General features: G+C 49.1%; 1 protein-coding gene across 1 annotated transcript; it reads left to right on the top strand.

Annotated features, from left to right (window-relative positions):
* Nucleotides 1-1,832: 1,832 nt before the first annotated feature.
* Nucleotides 1,833-15,909, top strand: atxn7l1 (ataxin 7-like 1; the record flags this gene model as incomplete). Its single annotated transcript, XM_061250681.1, has 9 exons — nucleotides 1,833-1,937; nucleotides 6,988-7,061; nucleotides 10,094-10,268; nucleotides 10,932-11,347; nucleotides 13,049-13,131; nucleotides 13,436-13,710; nucleotides 14,195-14,381; nucleotides 14,612-14,733; nucleotides 15,366-15,909. Coding segments are annotated over exons 2-9 (1,818 nt in total), but the record flags the coding sequence as incomplete, so codon positions are not given.
* Between the last annotated feature and the right edge of the window lie 1,119 nt (nucleotides 15,910-17,028).

The raw sequence follows: 17,028 nt of genomic DNA, 5'->3' as shown, positions 1-17,028 counted from the left end.
TTGTTGCATGCTAATAAGGGGAATTCCCGAGTTGATGCATGTTTTTTTATTATTAGTAAGAGATAATATGATGGTGGGGGAAAATGACAGTGTAATAACATTTAAGCAGTTTAATTATGTTAGTGTTGGTGCATGAAAAACTGGATCATTAATCATGGTTTTAGCATTACATATTATTATTATCATGCCCACTCATGACTCACAGTCAGGATGCCCGTATGACTGTTTAACTAGGGACACAATTATGTCACAGTTGGTAGTAATTAAGTTAATAATGTAGGGTTCCGATTATATCTGTATGGTTACACTAGTTACACTAGGACTTGGAAGTGTACTGTCCTCTCAGGTCCTCTTCGCACTTGTGCTTGTGTTTGATCTGCTCTTCGTTGTATGTCGCTCTGGATAAGAGCGTCTGCTAAATTCCTTGTAATGTAATGTAATGTAATGAAGTATTTTTCTGAGTGTTTAGATTTTTCCCCTTTTATTGTACACACACCAACAACTTACTTATGTTTGCCCAGAACCATGTGTATTTGCTCCCACGAAACAGGGGGACTATGTATATAAAGGGCTGTAATTCCTACGCAGATCCCCGTATATGGATGTACATACCTTGAAAATAAAGCCTGCACTGTTACTTATTATTCATTGTTTAATTTTAAATCCTATGTGTTGGGTACAGAGTCAAAACAGCAAAAAAAAGTCACTGTCCAAATATTTATGCACTGTGGATGTGAGCATCATTCAGAATATTTAGGATTAAGACTAAACTTGCAAGTAATAATAAAAAATGAAAAAAGCAAATATACTAAATCAGACCCCAGTTGGTTGTGGCTCCTCTCTTTATGTCTGTATGTCTGTCATCTGTTAGCAGCAGCGCATATGGGATGTTTAAATAATTTAAATGTAATTTTACTAAGTAAAGTTCATGAAAAATATAATAATATAATAATGTAAATCAACAGCGCATGTGAAGCCTGTTAAATTTACATCATCAAAGAGTGTTGAGTGGCACTATTTTTCCTGCTAATTCATGAGCGTAATTCTCAACATATGACATTTGCCTATGACTGGTTATTCAAAATGAATTGGTATTCGTTAACATTAAGAAGGGATTGTCATAGCTGTTAAACGTTAGCAGAATCCTTGTTTGGCAAACGGTTGCAGCAAAAAACTACACACGCTATTTTGCTTTGGCAGCCGCCGTTGCATTCAAATTGCATTCATGCTTTTATACGTTCAGCACTGTGTGTTTAATGCGTTTGTGCACATTATACATATCTATTTGAGTAAATGGAGTGAAACTTTCATCTCTTGTAGTACCATGAACTGGTTCTCTCTTTTTTTTTTTGTTGTACATTTTATTGGTCGATTTCTGCAGCAGCCTGTTACCTGATTGGGCCTGCACTGTGGGTCAGATGTTTCAGTCCTGTGGCCCAAAATGGAGTATTCCTGTCAGTCAGCTGGGCTCTGCATGTGTTTGGCCTTAGCACGAAGGCGAAGGATGATCCACACTTCCTCGAGCTGCTGGCAGCCGTGCCAAAAACAAACACCGCTGCACTTTCTCGCCGATCCATTTAGCGTATTTATTTAGAGCCAGGAGTCCATCGCAGTAGCTTTCCAAGATGGTGTTAAATGAAACTTTGTCCTGTGGGCGTGTATATCTGAATATCTGAATGTGATGCTTTGATTGGCTGCAGATTTTCAGAAAATGCATGACCTGATTAATGTGTACATTGTTGTTGTGCCGGGTTTCCCTTGGCTGTTGTACGTGATTCTTGATTGTTTTTGTGTTACTCACTGTGCTTGCTCTCCTTGTGCTGTTTTTGCAGATATGCACTTGTTTGGACAGTATACAGCACACAATGATTCCTGTCTTGTTTCCTGCAATGCGTACAATCAAGTTGTCAAACCCCACGGCTTCCAGACACACTGTGGTAAGTCTTGTGGTTTAATGTTTTTATTACTAGTGCAGTACATATAATATGGGAGTGACTGCCATTGTGGGAACTGGTATAGGCTGCTAATTGAGATACAGCAGACTGGCCCTTTTATGTTTAGAACATTTCTCTCATGTTTTTCAGTCCCTGCTTTTGGCATATCATTTTTTTGTCTGTCCTGCCATCAAAAGACAGGTACCTAGAGAAGATGGTGAAGAAACAGTTGGGACAAGAATGGCGCTTGAAGATCTCTGCTCATTAGTTACATTTGTTAAAAGTAGAATAATTGGCAGGTTTTCAAGGAACACCTCAGAGGCTCTTGTTAGCAGTGAGTTATTCATATTTTCTACAGCAGTATGTCATTTTCCTTTTTAAAGGATATCAGCAGGGATTCTGGTCTCTGCACTGTGTGGGGGTATTAGGGGAGCTTGCCGTTGGAGAGTTATGGGACAGGTCTGCGAGCACAACTGTCGCGGTGAGAAATGTTTGTGGTGGGGTACAGTGTCCTGAGTCAGCTGACCCACAGCTGAGCATGCTGACACATCGAGCGCAGATTAACGGCGTGGCGTAATAAGATGTGTTCATTTGGAGGAAACTGTGACCAGGCCTGCGCTTCTTTCACCGTTCAGTGTGTGACGGGCCTGCAGGGAGGGTAGGTACTGACGTCTTCTCGTAGTTTGATGGCTGTGCGCCGTGCCGAGCCGGGCACACGCGCGCGTTGGTGAATCACGGTGCCTCTGATGGAACTTGCTGGACTGGCTGGCGGCGCAGTAGCTGAGCGCTGAGGCGGGCACTGAGATGTGTTTACTTTCGCTTTTCGCTCTGCTGAGCACCGGGCCGCTTGGGGCTCTGTGAGAAGGGCTGAAGGGCGTGCGTGCGTGTGTGTGTGTGTGTGCTCTGTGTCTATGTGCGTGCGTTTTGTGCTTGTGTGTGTGTGTGTGTTTTGTGGCCCTGTGTGTGCGTGCATGTTGTGTGCCTGTACGTACATGTCCGTTTGTGTACATGGGTGTCTTGTGTGTGTCGTGTTGTTTATGTGTCTGTGTGTACATGTACATGTGTGTGTGGGGTCTCTGGCAGCCTCCCTCCACTCGATGGAGCCTGGCCACGGGCCAGCGCCGCGTAGGAAAGGCCCGCCCCGCTCGCGCTGAGAAGGAGGCCGTTAGCGCCGAGCCCCTTCTTCTGCAGCGCTCCGGAGCTCACTGGAGCACACCACTCACGGCCCAGGTAACTACAGAGCAGGCTCAACTACAGAGCAGGCTCAGAGCTGCAGAGCAGGCTCAGAGCTGCAGAGCAGGCTCAGAGCTGCAGAGCAGGCTCAACTACAGAGCAGGCTCAGAGCTACAGAGCAGGCTCAACTACAGAGCAGGCTCAGAGCTACAGAACAGGCTCAGAGCTACAGCGCTGGCTCAGAGCTACAGCGCTGGCTCAGAGCTACAGAGCAGGCTCAACTACAGAGCAGGCTCAGAGCTACAGAACAGGCTCAGAGCTACAGCGCTGGCTCAGAGCTGCAGAGCAGGCTCAGAGCTACAGCGTTGGCTCAGAGCTACAGAGCAGGCTCAACTACAGAGCAGGCTCAGAGCTACAGAGCTGGCTCAGAGCTACAGAGCAGGCTCAGAGCTACAGAGCAGGCTCAGAGCTACAGCGCTGGCTCAGAGCTACAGAGCAGGCTCAGAGCTACAGAGCAGGCTCAGAGCTACAGAGCAGGCTCAGAGCTACAGAGCAGGCTCAGAGCTACAGAGCAGGCTCAGAACTACAGAGCAGGCTTAGAGCTACAGAGCAGGCTCAACTACAGAGCAGGCTCAGAGCTACAGAGCTGGCTCAGAGCTACAGAGCAGGCTCAGAGCTACAGAGCAGGCTCAGAGCTACAGCGCTGGCTCAGAGCTACAGAGCAGGCTCAGAGCTACAGAGCAGGCTCAGAGCTACAGAGCAGGCTCAGAGCTACAGAGCAGGCTCAGAGCTACAGAGCAGGCTCAGAACTACAGAGCAGGCTCAGTTACAGCACCACTGTGCCTCTGACTGCTCTGAACGCTTTTTCCTCCTGCGTTGTTGAGTTTGCTCTGGAGGCAGGAGGCGGGACTGAGCGTGCCTCTCTGCAGGGAGTTTTGATCTTGTTGCTGACAGCTCTAGGCTCCTGTACCGTGTGATCCATCTAAGGCCGCTCGCCCTCGTGTGGCTGCAGGCCACGCACCTCCTCCTTTCTGAGTCCCGCCGCCGTCCAGATGTAAACAGACAGTTGACGTTTTTAGTGCAGCGTCGCGCGACTCTTTCCTGTGATGAAATCGAGAGCTGCCAGGACCATGGCTCTTATCGGCCAGGCTCAACGCTAAGTGACAAAGTGCAGGCCATTTAGGTCTTTATGTTACTAAAAGACTCTACGGCTGCTCACATTTTATTTCTGCATTTGCATTTGGGAATTTCGCCAACACCTGCCTCAAAAGTGAATCCTCGGGTATTCATGAGTTCAACAGTTTTACCTTGTTCTTATTGCGGTGCAGTTTCCATGACCTGAGTTGTTTTATGTAGTGGAGTGCCTTACAAAAGTGTTCTGACCCTTGGACAGTTTTTGCATTTTGCAAAACATCTACATCTACATTCTCATCCGTTTAAACTTATTTAAAATGTCTTAACCTGAATATTTTCAAAGGTAGAATTAATTTTATGTCAACAGCCCTCATTACACCGGAAATTTATATTTGGCTGATATATGGTGGTAATATTTGGCACCTTCCTTTTGTGAAAGTCTCTACCAGCGACAGCTTCGTGGATTTGCTCCAGCTCTCTCCTTTAAGTTGTGCCCTAGATTCTCTGACAGGATTCAGGTCAAGCCTTTCACTGGGCCACTCAAGGACATTCATATTTCTATACTTCAGCCGTTCCGTCCAACGTAGCTTTCACCTGCACTTTGTATGAATGACCTTGTGCTTTTGAGTGAAATGTCTCCCGTTTCAGGCCTTTGGTGGATTAAAATCGGTTTCATGCTGTTCTATGTCTGTACTTCGCACTGTAAATGTTCCCTTCAGTTCTGCCGAGTTTCCCCGTCACTGCTGCAGAGAAGATTCTCCGTGGCATAGCACTGCCACCACGCTCCGCTGCAGGGGTGCTGTTAGCTCACACATTCGTGCCAGGCCTTCTGCTTTGCATTTTTACGAAAAAACTTTATTTTAGTCTCTACTGTAAAACCCTTTCCCACCTTAGTTTTGTATTCTTGCGAACAGCAGGTTTTATTGGAGTTTTGTAACTCAAGGCAGGCTTTGAGATGGTTGTTTTTGGGCCACCTTTGCGTTGTGCTCTTGATGTTGTCGAAGGGTGCACATTTTCCCTGCGGCCCTTTTTAAACATTCATTTTTCCCTCACCTGTCCTTCTCCGTTAGTCTCTGGGCTGGAGGGATAGCCTTTAAGGACAGGGTCTGAGTGCTGTGATGCTCTTTAGTTTCCACTTCATTATTGACAGTTAACAGTGCTCACTGGGTTATCCAAGCTGATTATATTTGTGTCCTTCTGTAATCTCTGGTTTTTGATTTACAGGAAAATCATTCTGCTCACAAAAATAGGGCTGTATAGCTGCAGTATAAAATGTTTGAATGTTACAGAAAAAACAAAAAACTAAATAGAATTTATCCTGGTGACAATTTCTTCAGGATATAGATTTATACTGGTTGTAGGATTATACCTGGAGTTCATGATAGAGGTAAATTACGTTTTTGTGGTAAAGGTCACAGGATAATGTTTTTCACCAGTAGTTTTTCTGCATTAAACATGCAGTAAACACAGAATTTGCTGCTCGTCTATTTGCGACATGCGCTGTGGATGAACTAGGCGATTGGCTTGGTTACAGGTGATACTCTGCAGTTGTTGCTGGCTTGCTGATTGCCCTTTGAGTAGACTGGACTTTGACCTTCGAGGACTACAGCTGCCGGTGTGTGGTCCACTGCAGGCTGTTTACACACCTGTCCCCCTCCTCTGTGATTAGCTGGAAGCCTGTATTACCAGGGGCTTCCATTTTACCCTGCTGTTCAACGGTCACGTCCAGTTTTTCTGGAGTTTTGAACACAATTTTGTGTGGGCTTTACTTTTTAAAAAGGTGTTTTTGGCATTTCATTTCATCTCCGCCCTCTTTTGTTATTAGTATACCTATGCTCCACATTGTGGTTTCACACAAAAATAAAAGCAAATAAAACCCAGTGGCCTTTGGATGAGTTGCAAACCAAATGGGAGAATTGGCAGGAAGTTACTAGCTTGAGCGTAGCACCGATTGAGCCGTTGCTCCTTTGGCCGCCTGCATGTAGATCTAAATATTTATCGGAAGGGCTGACGGGACAACCTGCATCGGCTGGCAGTAATATTACTACTCATAACACCCCGCCGTGCTGTGGAACGTAATTCTGTGTATGTCTGTGTGAGAGAATGTGAGAGAGTGTGAGAGAGTGTGAGAGAGTGTGAGAGAGTGTGAGAGTGTGAGAGAGTGTGAGAGTGTGAGAGTGTGAGAGTGTGAGATTGTGAGAGAGAGAGAGTGTGAGTGTGAGTGTGAGTGAGTGTGAGTGAGTGTGAGTGAGTGAGAGTGAGAGTGAGTGAGAGTGAGTGAGAGTGAGTGAGTGAGTGAGAGAGTGAGTGAGTGAGAGAGTGAGAGAGTGAGAGAGTGAGAGAGTGAGAGAGTGAGAGAGTGAGTGTGTGAGAGTGTGTGAGAGTGTGAGAGAGTGTGTGGGAGTGAGAGTGAGAGAGTGTGTGTGAGAGTGAGATAGAGTGTGAGAGTGAGTGTGAGAGTGAGTGAGAGTGAGAGTGAGAGTGAGAGTGAGAGAGAGTGAGAGTGAGAGAGAGAGTGAGAGAGAGTGAGAGTGTGTGAGAGAGTGTGTGAGAGAGTGTGTGAGAGAGTGAGTGAGTGAGTGAGTGAGAGTGAGTGAGAGTGAGTGAGAGTGAGTGAGAGTGAGTGAGAGAGAGTGAGAGAGAGTGAGAGATTGTGTGAGAGTGTGAGAGTGTGTTAGAGTGTGAGTGAGAGTGAGTGAGAGTGAGTGTGTGAGTGTATTTCTCATTCTCACTGCTGGGTCCACAGGCTGGGGAGTATCCGCACACTGAGTAGAGAGGACCGCTCCACCTCTGCCCCCAGAGCCATGCACAGCAAGAACCGTAAGTGACGCGACCATTTTACTCTGCTAATATAAAGCATTACTGATTGAGAAGTAAGAGAAATGCAATTGGTAGTTTTACTAACAGAGCAGCAATACTCTATTAGGAGAGGAGTGCTGATGCTCTGCAAACATGAACTCCGATAAATGACTACACCTCTGCTGCTGACATTTACAATTGCACTGCCTGTCCATCATTTTGTCTTTTACATTTTACACCTTTCCCTCTCCATGTAGGGCCACAAAGTAGTGGGAAAGCTCTGGTAAATTTCAAAGCTTTTCGTGCGTGCGTGGGAATTTGTGCTAATAAAATTAAATGACACACACCATTGATACAATCATTCATTTTCTGTCTGAAGCAGGTCATTGTCACTTAAAATTATAACTAGATGATGAATATTAGTGTTTACGAAAAACAGTAGTACTGTCCATGTATATGTTAATGTTTTATATGAACAAATACTTTTCAAGAACCAGAGTGTCCATCCCAGAGGCAGCAGGGACGGACAATTTGAGATCATGTTTTCATGACATAAGCATCAGGAAAGTGAAAGCATCCGACCTGCTACAATCACACTGCTCAACAGTGATGGCTGTGGGTGTTCTGTAGTATACATTCTGTAGTAATTATCTTTGCCATCAATGTATGACTAAGAATAAAAACAGAGGTAAAACAGGAAAACCCATCAGTGTGCAAAAATACACAAATTGCTTATTAATTCCCACATATCCCTTGGGCATTTTCTAATTTTTATAATGCTCCAGAATTATGCAACCCTACCGGCCCATGTTATTATACAGAATTAAATGAAAAATACCCCCTATTAATCCTTGTTTGGTAAGACTGCTGAACTTGCTTTGTTTTTTTTTGGGTTATGATTGTACTCGCCCAACTCTCCTCTGTGCTGTGCTGTATCGTGCTTTCAGCATTATAACTTCTGATAGATTGTGAACTCAGATGTTCATCTCATAGTTGAGAGGCACCAGCTCAAAGCACCATTGGTGTCGTAAGGAAGACATGGCTCCCGTTTCCCTGGCATTACCTGGACTTCTCCCTCCTCCACTTCCCGTGCTATAGAGGAATTCCTCAGTGTGAACGCTCATTGTTATCACTGTGGTCATCACTGCTGGAGGTACTGCGTCACCTTCTCTGCGCTGATGCTGACCGCACCGTTTCACCGGGACGGTCGCGTTGCCATGGGAACAGGCCCGGTGTTCCCGGCTGACCTGCAGCTCTGATGCGGAGGAACAGGACTGTAGTGGGAGGCTTCATTAATTTATGTTTTCATGGCCAACTGTTCACCATCGGAATGAAAGATGAGGTTGCACCTCAGAGAGAAGATGGCTTTATAACACAGTCTGTATTTCAGCGCAGAAGAGACGTCTAGTTCACCTTCATACTGTGTATTTTTGTGCAATAGCCAAAGAGTGGTTATTGTTTTTATGGGTTTTTTTTGCTGAACCCCCCCCTATTGTTTTATATTTGAGTACACTATGAAATTATTACCTTAAGAGGTAAGAGGAATTATGGGCCATTGGTGGTACAGCTGTTCACTTCAGGAGCTCTGGAGCTGGGTCCGCCCCGCTTTTTGGCTCATGTTTGTGAACTGCTGCTCTTTGTCCAATGAGAGGTAAAGGCAGGCTGTGATGTCATCAGGTACTGAGGCATCTATGCTTTGTGTGCTGGCTTCCGTTCCAGCCGATCCACTCTGTGTAATTAACCGTTATTGAGCTGTTAAACAGTATTGCTTTTGGCTTCTGTGTTTGCCACCAGTCTTTCCTGAAAGACCTCATGCCGAGTTAAAGATGCAAGTTAAAATACCCGTTTTTACTGGGATCATCAAAGTGGATTCATAATATTTATTCCCAATTACCGTAGGATGTAAAAAGCACTGTAAAATCCACACGGGATAAAAACTGAACCTTGAACTAATTCACACAAACTCAGCATTTCTGTCACTGCATGTATATGGGCAGCATGTAGCCTAGTGGCTAAGGTACATGACTTGGACCTGGAAGGTTGGTAGTTCAAGCCCCAGTGTAGCCACAATGAGATTAGTGCTGCTGTTGGTCGATTCTTCACCCCACATTGCTCCAGGGGGGATTGTCCCCTGCTTAGTCTAATCAACTGTAGGCCGCTTTAGATAAGAGCGTGTATTAAATATATCAGGTAACTTTGATTTCAGGTACACATCTGTATCAAGTGCCTCTTGAATAAGAGGTAGCCAATGAGGAGGTCAGTTGAATGAATGCTGGGTTTCACAATGTGCTCGCAAGGCAGGTTGGGATTGGGAAGCACTGCTTTAAGTGCATTGTGGTGTGGGAGGGGGTGGACTTTGCTGCCTGTTCTAATAGCTTTAATCAATGGCAGTACTTATGTGGCTCCAAATTCCACTATCGATTGGTTAAATCGGGTTTGGGAACGGTGAGACGTCTGGTTGAGAACAAGCTCCTTGGTGCAAGATTAGATTAGTCTCTGGACTGATAGGGCAGGTGAGTGGACTGAGTGGACCGTTTGCCCCCTAAGGGGGCCAGCTGCCATGGCCCCTACCCCCCTCTCCCCCCCCCCCACACACACCTTGTCAGTTCTGTTCACTCAGTCACCACTGTTCTCACGTTTCATTCTATTCCAGCCTTTTTGTCCTTTTCCTGTTTATGTAAATGGGTTTTTATCAGAAGAGCTCCTGCTGGTTTTATGGCCATATTAATTTTATGACAATGTTAATTATGGAAAGAGCTTGGTAATCTTATTTTAAGAGATTTCTAATCACTGTTCTGTTTTTGTCGTTGATTAAGCACTCCTGATGAACTGGGTACTTCATCCAGTGCAGTGAAAAATAAAGTGCATGTGTGACTGTTGCCGAGCTCTGTTGCACTCTGCAACGGAGTTCGCATTAGGAAGAGAATGCATGCCAGTTCAGCACACATTCGCTCAGGTCATGCAGTACATTAACGTGTGTGTGTTGTGTGTTGTGTGTGTGTGTGTGTGTGTGTGTGTGTGTGTGTGTGTGTGTGTGTGTGTGTGTGTTTCAGAGAGGAGACATGGCTCCCCTGTGGTCCCTGGGAGGCCCAAAGCCCCGCTGGCTCACAGCACCCTCGGCCCGGCCCAGCCCAAGCCCTTCAGAGCGCCCAGAGACGGGGCCCACAGCCCCTTCACCAGGACGCCGCACGCGGTCTACCCACCGAAGGGAGGCCGAGGGCGGCCATGGTGAGAGCATCCCCTCCCCCTCCACGCTCTCCACACTGCTGCTCCCAATCAGCCCTGTTTCAGATGAAGAGATTTTAATTAGGCCTGGCCATTAAACCGTAAAGCAAATTACTGATTATTTTTTTAAGCACAATAAGTATCCACTTACTTCACTCTTTTTTTCTGTAATTATACCTGATGCGCCGAACGTCAAGGGCCACATTAAATGCTTCTTGGTCTAAGTCTCATATCTGTTGGGTATTGATGTGCTTCCTATCAACAAGACATCATATCACACAGCCTCTGAGGTTTGGAGCTTCTCTACCAGATCACATGGCAGCAATGATTGCTATTATTCTGTAATTCTCCTTGCTAACCTCACCCACTTATTCTCTCAATGAGTGTCTTCCTTTCCGTCACTCACTCACTCACTCACTCACTCACTCTCTCACTCTCTCTCACTCTCTCGCTCACTCACTCACTCACTTGCTCGCTAACTCACTCACACTCTCTCACGCTCGCTCACTCACTAACTCACTCACTCTTTCACTCACTCACTAACTCTGTCTCTCACTCTTTCAATCACTCACTTTCTCACTCTGTCTCTCACTCTCTCTCACTCTCACTTTTTCACTCTCTCTCTCTCACTCACTCACTCACTTGCATTGTCTCTCTCCCTCGTAGTGTGTCTGTTCCTGTGGTCAGTCTGGAGAAGATGCCGTGTCTGGGAAAGACCGAGGGGCCCCACGTCAGACTGAACTGCACGTCCTCCACGTCCACCACGCCCTCGTCCTCAGCTGCCACCATGCTCAAGCCCTCTCACAAGCCCCAGGACCGGGTCCTGAATGGCAGAGTACCCAGCATGCCCCACTCCGCCCCCGACAGACGACCTGGCACCTCTCCTTCCACAGCAGACAGACGGCCGTCTTCCTCTCCGTGCTCTGTGGACAGACGGCCGTCTTCCTCTCCGTGCTCTGTGGACAGACGGCCATCTTCCTCTCCCTCCCCTCTGGACAGGCGACCCAGTGCCCTGCCCCCTCCACTGGACAAAAAGCACCAAAATGGCACAAAGGCCAGCAAGCCATATAAGAGGATGTCAGGTGACCACTAGCCCCGCCCCCTCCCTGCTGTCATCACAGCTCCTCTTCTGCTTTTTTTCTTTTTCTTATTTTGTCTTTGGTGACCAGGTTACTTCTGTATCACAGTTTTAAAGTTATTGTGAGCATTGTTGTTATTGAGTTGAAATGGCAGTGGAAAAACATTGTAGCTTTGCAGTCTGTTTTGGCTGATTCATGGGTCATAACCCACTCTCCCCCCCCCCCCCCCCACCACTTCCTGTAGAGGACTTGGTGGTCTGTATGCTGGTGGCATGGTGCATGAATAACTTTACAAACTGAATATTCTCACCTTGGCCCATTTCCTGGCCTGGCCCTCAAGTTCCTCCCACGTCTTGCATCAAAGCGCTGATCACAAGGGACTAAAGATTGTGACACAGCAGCTGTTGTTTATGGTAAAGATGTGCTAGCTATCCCAGCAAAACCCATGAACACATCCAGGTGTCCTCCTTCGACAGAGATCGAACTCAGGTGAATAACACATAGATCAGCCCGGTGTGAGTTTCTATCTCTGTCCGGGCGTTTATGTGTTAGTGTGCATTGTGTGAAGGATTAAGGCATTCCCAGGAAAGGAAGGCGATAAGTCGTGTTACAAAACGCTCTTGAGATGAAAGCGCACATGCTACCTGGGAGACTCGCAGTACCTGTGTTCCATAAAGCTTCTTAAAGCCCTGTTTCCTTTTCTCCTTTGTGGGCACGTGCTAACCCCTCCCATTCGCTCCGGCTGCCTGTGAACTGTGGAACTCCTCCAGTGTGTCAACGGCGCTTCTCCGCTTTTGAAGCTGGGACGCTAATGATAATCCTGTTTGTAGCTGTACAGGTGGTGGTGTTGAGTTAGTTTGTCGACGCTGTAGACCGCCCCATGTTTCCGGATCAGTCTGAAGTGGGGGAGCTTGCTCCTCCAGCCGCTGGCGGTTAGGAGCTGGGTGGAGGTCCACTGCTTGGTCTTCCTCTGGTGCTTCTTCATCAGCAGCGGTCCGTGTTGTAATGCAGCCCAGGCGCTATGTTGTTGTAGGGTTTGTGGGGTGGAGAATAGTCTGGAAATGACTGTCATGCCGATAAGAGGAATAGGGGCGGGGTGGGGGGGGGGGTAACAGGATCTCCCACCACCCTACCCCCCAGTGTGGTGGTTCCTCTGAATTGGCCTGCAGGGTAGATAGAGAGTGGTTTTGACTTTCGGGGTGTGTTTGTCCTGCTGGCAGCAGAGCTGTTGAATGGAGTACTGTACACTCCTCCACCTCCCTCAGCGGTTAATGGTACGCTGATAGTGTGGGATGTGGGAGTGCGCACGCACCACAGGGATGCGTGCGAGCAGCCGAGTTCAGTCTCCGAACAGGGGCTGCACTGAGCGGTGTGTCACTGTCATAGCCCCCCCCCCCCCCCCCAAAACAACAACATCCAATCTCAGCGCTGCCCTGCCCATGTTTCCATTGGAATCAGAATGCCGGTAGTCACGGTAACCGGATTCCGAAGCCATTGAGTGAGAACAGCGGAGACATTCAAATGGTCATGGGAGCCGGCGTGGTCGCCACAACAAACAAGGCAGCGCGGGCTACAGGCTGTCTGCTCCTCCTGTACCAGGGGCTCAGGGGCTCACTGGTGTGACCTGCTTACCGCAGCTCTGCCTGAGGTGACCTGGCGGAGGTGTGTCCATGTTGTAACGGTTTGTTGTTGTTGTTTTTAAAGCCAGGGTATTCGATCCCAACAAGCACTGTGGAGTCCTGGACCCCGAGAGCAAGAGACCCTGCACCCGCTCTCTCACCTGCAAGGTGGGCACTGCCCTGCGCTCTCATTGGCTAATTTCAGCCTTTGGTCAGTGACTTTGTGTGCGATTGTGAAATTTGTATGAATATGGATGCAAATTTTGTCTAAATGTGTGTAAATATGTGCAATATTTCTCAATTACTGATTTTATCACCGGTTCTGCACTGCTTTTAGAATTCCAGACATTTTTCAGGTGTGTAGTATGAAAGTATAAATGTTTGAATAGACATTCCCCTGCTCAGCCTTTTGTCAAGGACTGCATGCATTTCTGATTTTTACACCGGTGTGTCATATGTGTGTCATCCTCAGACGCATTCTCTAACCCACCGGAGGGCGGTGTCAGGGCGGAAGAAGCCGTTTGATTCGCTGCTGGCGGAGCACAAGGGGAGGCTGAAGGAGAAGGAGAAGGAGAAGGAGAAGGAGAAGGAGGCGCAGCCCTCCCGGGGGCAGCAGGGGGGCCGGGACTCCAGCCACGGCCTCCCGGCCCCGTCACATGACCCCCAGAGCAGCACGCCCGCACACTGCCGCAACGGCAAGACCGCGTCGCCGTCGAAGGCCAGGGCTCTCGCCGCATACATACCCCGGTGAGTGTGTGCCCCTGCATGTTCTCAGCCACACCTGGGTCACACACCTCATTGTTTTGGATTCAAGTGCTCGATTTGATCTTGCCTGGCGCAATTGTGCCAGTTGAGCATTTGCACTTTCTGAGAGTATTTCATAGGTTCCAATAGACCTGACAAAGTCAATAAAGTAATTGAATCCAAAACAATTACTGTACATAATTGACCCAGGTATGTTTTCACCAAAATATGTTTTCTGCTTTAAATTCAGTTACTTTTTTTCATTACTGATAATTGCACCTTTTACATAAAGCAAGGCAAGAGCACTAATATGCTTCCGTGAAGTGCTGGCAGTTTAATTTTCCGCAAGGGGCAGCTGTGTTGGTCAAGATTTAGATTTTGGGTTGTTAAGGATGTTTCAGTGTTGTAGTATTTGACACCAGTGTGTGTGAGTTTTCAGTGCTGTAGTCTTTGACAGTGGTGTGATGAGTGTGTGTGCTGTGTTCAGGGCTCCTGGCGGTAGGGGCGGAGTCGGTCAGAACTGCGGCCCTGGCCCCGCCCCTGACATGGTGAACCTCAGTGCTGGAGCGGAGGGGCGTGGCCGGGCGTCCAGCGAAGAGGATGAGATCACGCTCCCGGACGAATCAGAGAGGCCAGACTGCCACTGTTCGCCACGGCACCCAAGGCCCATGGGAGTGCGTTTCTGAAATCTCACCACGGCTGTGCTGTTATACTCATACCTGTGTTTCAGCAGCAACCTTTAACATGGATAACATCTCTCTCTCTCTCTCTCTCTTTCTCTTTCTCTCTCTCTCTGTCTGTCTGTCTCTCACTCTCTCCCTCCCCCTCTCTCTGTCTCTCTGTCTCTCTGTCTGTCTCTCACTCTCCCTCCCCCCCCCCCCCTCTCTCTCTCTCTCTGTGACAGTGCTGCTGTTTTGGCAGTCGGCTGATGGGGCAGGGACACTACGTCTTTGACAGGCGGTGGGACCGAACGCGGCTCGCTCTGCACCGCATGGTGGAGAAGCACGTCAACTCTCTGATGTGGAGGTGAGTGCGCCCCACGCACGCACACGCACGCGCTGTAAAACCACACTCTCAGATGTTTCAGTGATACGGTTTACTAACGCACCGTGTTTAATGCAGCAGTTGTCAAATTCAATGCCTGCTGGGTCCAGTGCATGCTGGTTCCTGGTCACTGAACTGGCCTGGATATTTGATTTTTATTGAGCAGCTTCGGTGCATTACATCACAAGAGAATAATTCTATAAGTGCCGTGTGGAGGCCTGTAGCTTGAATCCATACTGCGCTGCTCCATTAATGGCTGCGGCCCCCTGGAGCCTGTGATTGACCAGAGCACCCAAGGAGGGGGTTTTGGGTCAGTAGGGTGTGCCCTGCTTATATTGTGCCAAACACAAGGAATATTGTGGCATACTGTTATTTGGGAAAAAATCCAGCATATTGTTGCAGCTGAGAGCTGAGCCAACTGAATCTTCAGAAAACTGATGCCTGTGTGTAATCCCAGCCGCTGGGAAGTCCCTGACACTCCCGGTTTAAATGGCATCTGAAAATGGAGGATTTGTGGATGACATGGTCGGATTTGCTTGGTTACAAATTCTCTTTGCCCTTTGTATGCACTCTAAACTGCTCTAAATCTCTTTGTCACTTCCTGTGTGTTGCAGGAAGATCCCGCTGGCTGGTGAAAGCCCCGCCCCCTCTCCAGGGGCGGTTCCAGCCGGGCAATCCTTCCTGGGCCCCTCCTCCAGCGGCATTGGCCTGCCCCTGCTGTCCCCGCCCGCAGCCTTCGCCCACCAATCGGACGGCGTGTCCATGACGTCCTACTCCGCGACCTTTCCCCTCAGCGGCGGGGGCGTGTTCAGCATCGTGGACTCCTCCTCCCTGGCGGCCCCGCTCCCCGCCCCCTCGGCCGCGTCGTCCCGGGGTGGGAGGGGCCGCGGCAGACCCAGCCGGCCCCCGAAAGCGCCCGAGCGGGACCCTGGGGCAGCGGGCGGGGCAGTCGGGGGGAGGAAGAAGAAGCCCCCGCCCCCCAATGCGGCCCCCCAGAAGAGGAACAGCGTCAGCGCCGTGCCCCCCCACCCGGCCGGCCCTGTATGCACCAATGGGAAGGCCCCCCTCAGTGCCAGACCCGAGCCCCCCGTGCTCCACTCGGCCTTCCCCGCGCCCTGCGCCCCCCCCGGGGACCACGGCCTCTCCGTCCACAGCCCCCCGCCCTTCTCCGCCGCCTACGGGAGGAAGAGGAAGGGCCCCGCTCCTGCTGCCAGTACCGGCAAGACCACCAAGACATCAGGGCTGGGCAGCATCTTCAGGAAGGGCGCGTCAGAGCCCCCACACACCCCCCTCCCCCGGCAGGTAAGCCCTCAGCTCACCCGGGTCCTGGGTCACTGCTCTGTAGTGCTCACCTCATCACTAGCCAGCAATTACAGCACAGCTATGCCCACGGTTACTGTAGGGGTAGTGCATTTACATACATACACACATTTACACACCAAGCACCGCAAAACCCCAAAAATAAGTCTGTCTAAAGTATTTTAGTGTTATATTTAGAGTTCTTATTTCTAAAACTTTTTTGCTTGTCAAGCGAAATTTTTAGCAGATCCTAACTGAAAACAAGCTCATATTTTCTGCTTGTTTACTCATTACATGACTAAAACACTCGTTCAGACAGGCAGTGATTTATTTTGTTCAGTGAGTATTTGCACATCAGTCTTCTTGGTGGCCCATTGAAGTGATCTGACGGCTCATCAGCTGTCAGATTTCTCAGTGAATCAGTGCGCTGCTCTGCTCTGCTCTGCTGGTTCCAGTTTAAAGTGGCACAGTGATTGTGAGCTGCAGTGTTTCTGGGTTGTTTGCTGCACACTCTGAAGAAGAAGAAGAGATTCAGTTTGATCCAGCATTGTCTCCCGAGTTCAAAGCCAGTTTGTTCCGGCGGGACTTGAAAGGGGCTCATTGTTTGTGGGGCCTGAATGTTTCTCTGGGTGGGCGTGGGCCTGCGCGGATGTGTGTTTGTTGTTTCAGCCCGTGGTCCATCGCTGAGGGCGCCTGGGCGAGACGGGAACGTCACGTCACGCTGGCCCACGTCACGCCGGCCCACGTCACAGCGAGCCTCCCCACGTCCCCGGCAGGGGGTCATCCCGCTGCGCTGGGCCTCAGGCCTGAGCCTGCGGCAGGGTGGGATGCTCGTTTGAGAGGTGGTCGGTGACGTCGGGTCAAACCCGTCTCTCCGCGACCCGTTTTCCCCCTTCACCTCCGGAGTCCAACAGGGCAGAGCCGCTGGAGGTTCGGACCGCCGGGGCACCCGGCTCTCTTCGGACAGACGTTCGTAAC

The sequence above is a fragment of the Conger conger genome, chromosome 8 (assembly GCF_963514075.1).
Source record: "Conger conger chromosome 8, fConCon1.1, whole genome shotgun sequence".
In the NCBI taxonomy this organism is placed as follows: Eukaryota; Metazoa; Chordata; class Actinopteri; order Anguilliformes; family Congridae; genus Conger; species Conger conger.
The sequence above is the reverse complement of the archived record's forward strand: the minus strand, read 5'-3'. Positions and strand labels throughout refer to the sequence as shown.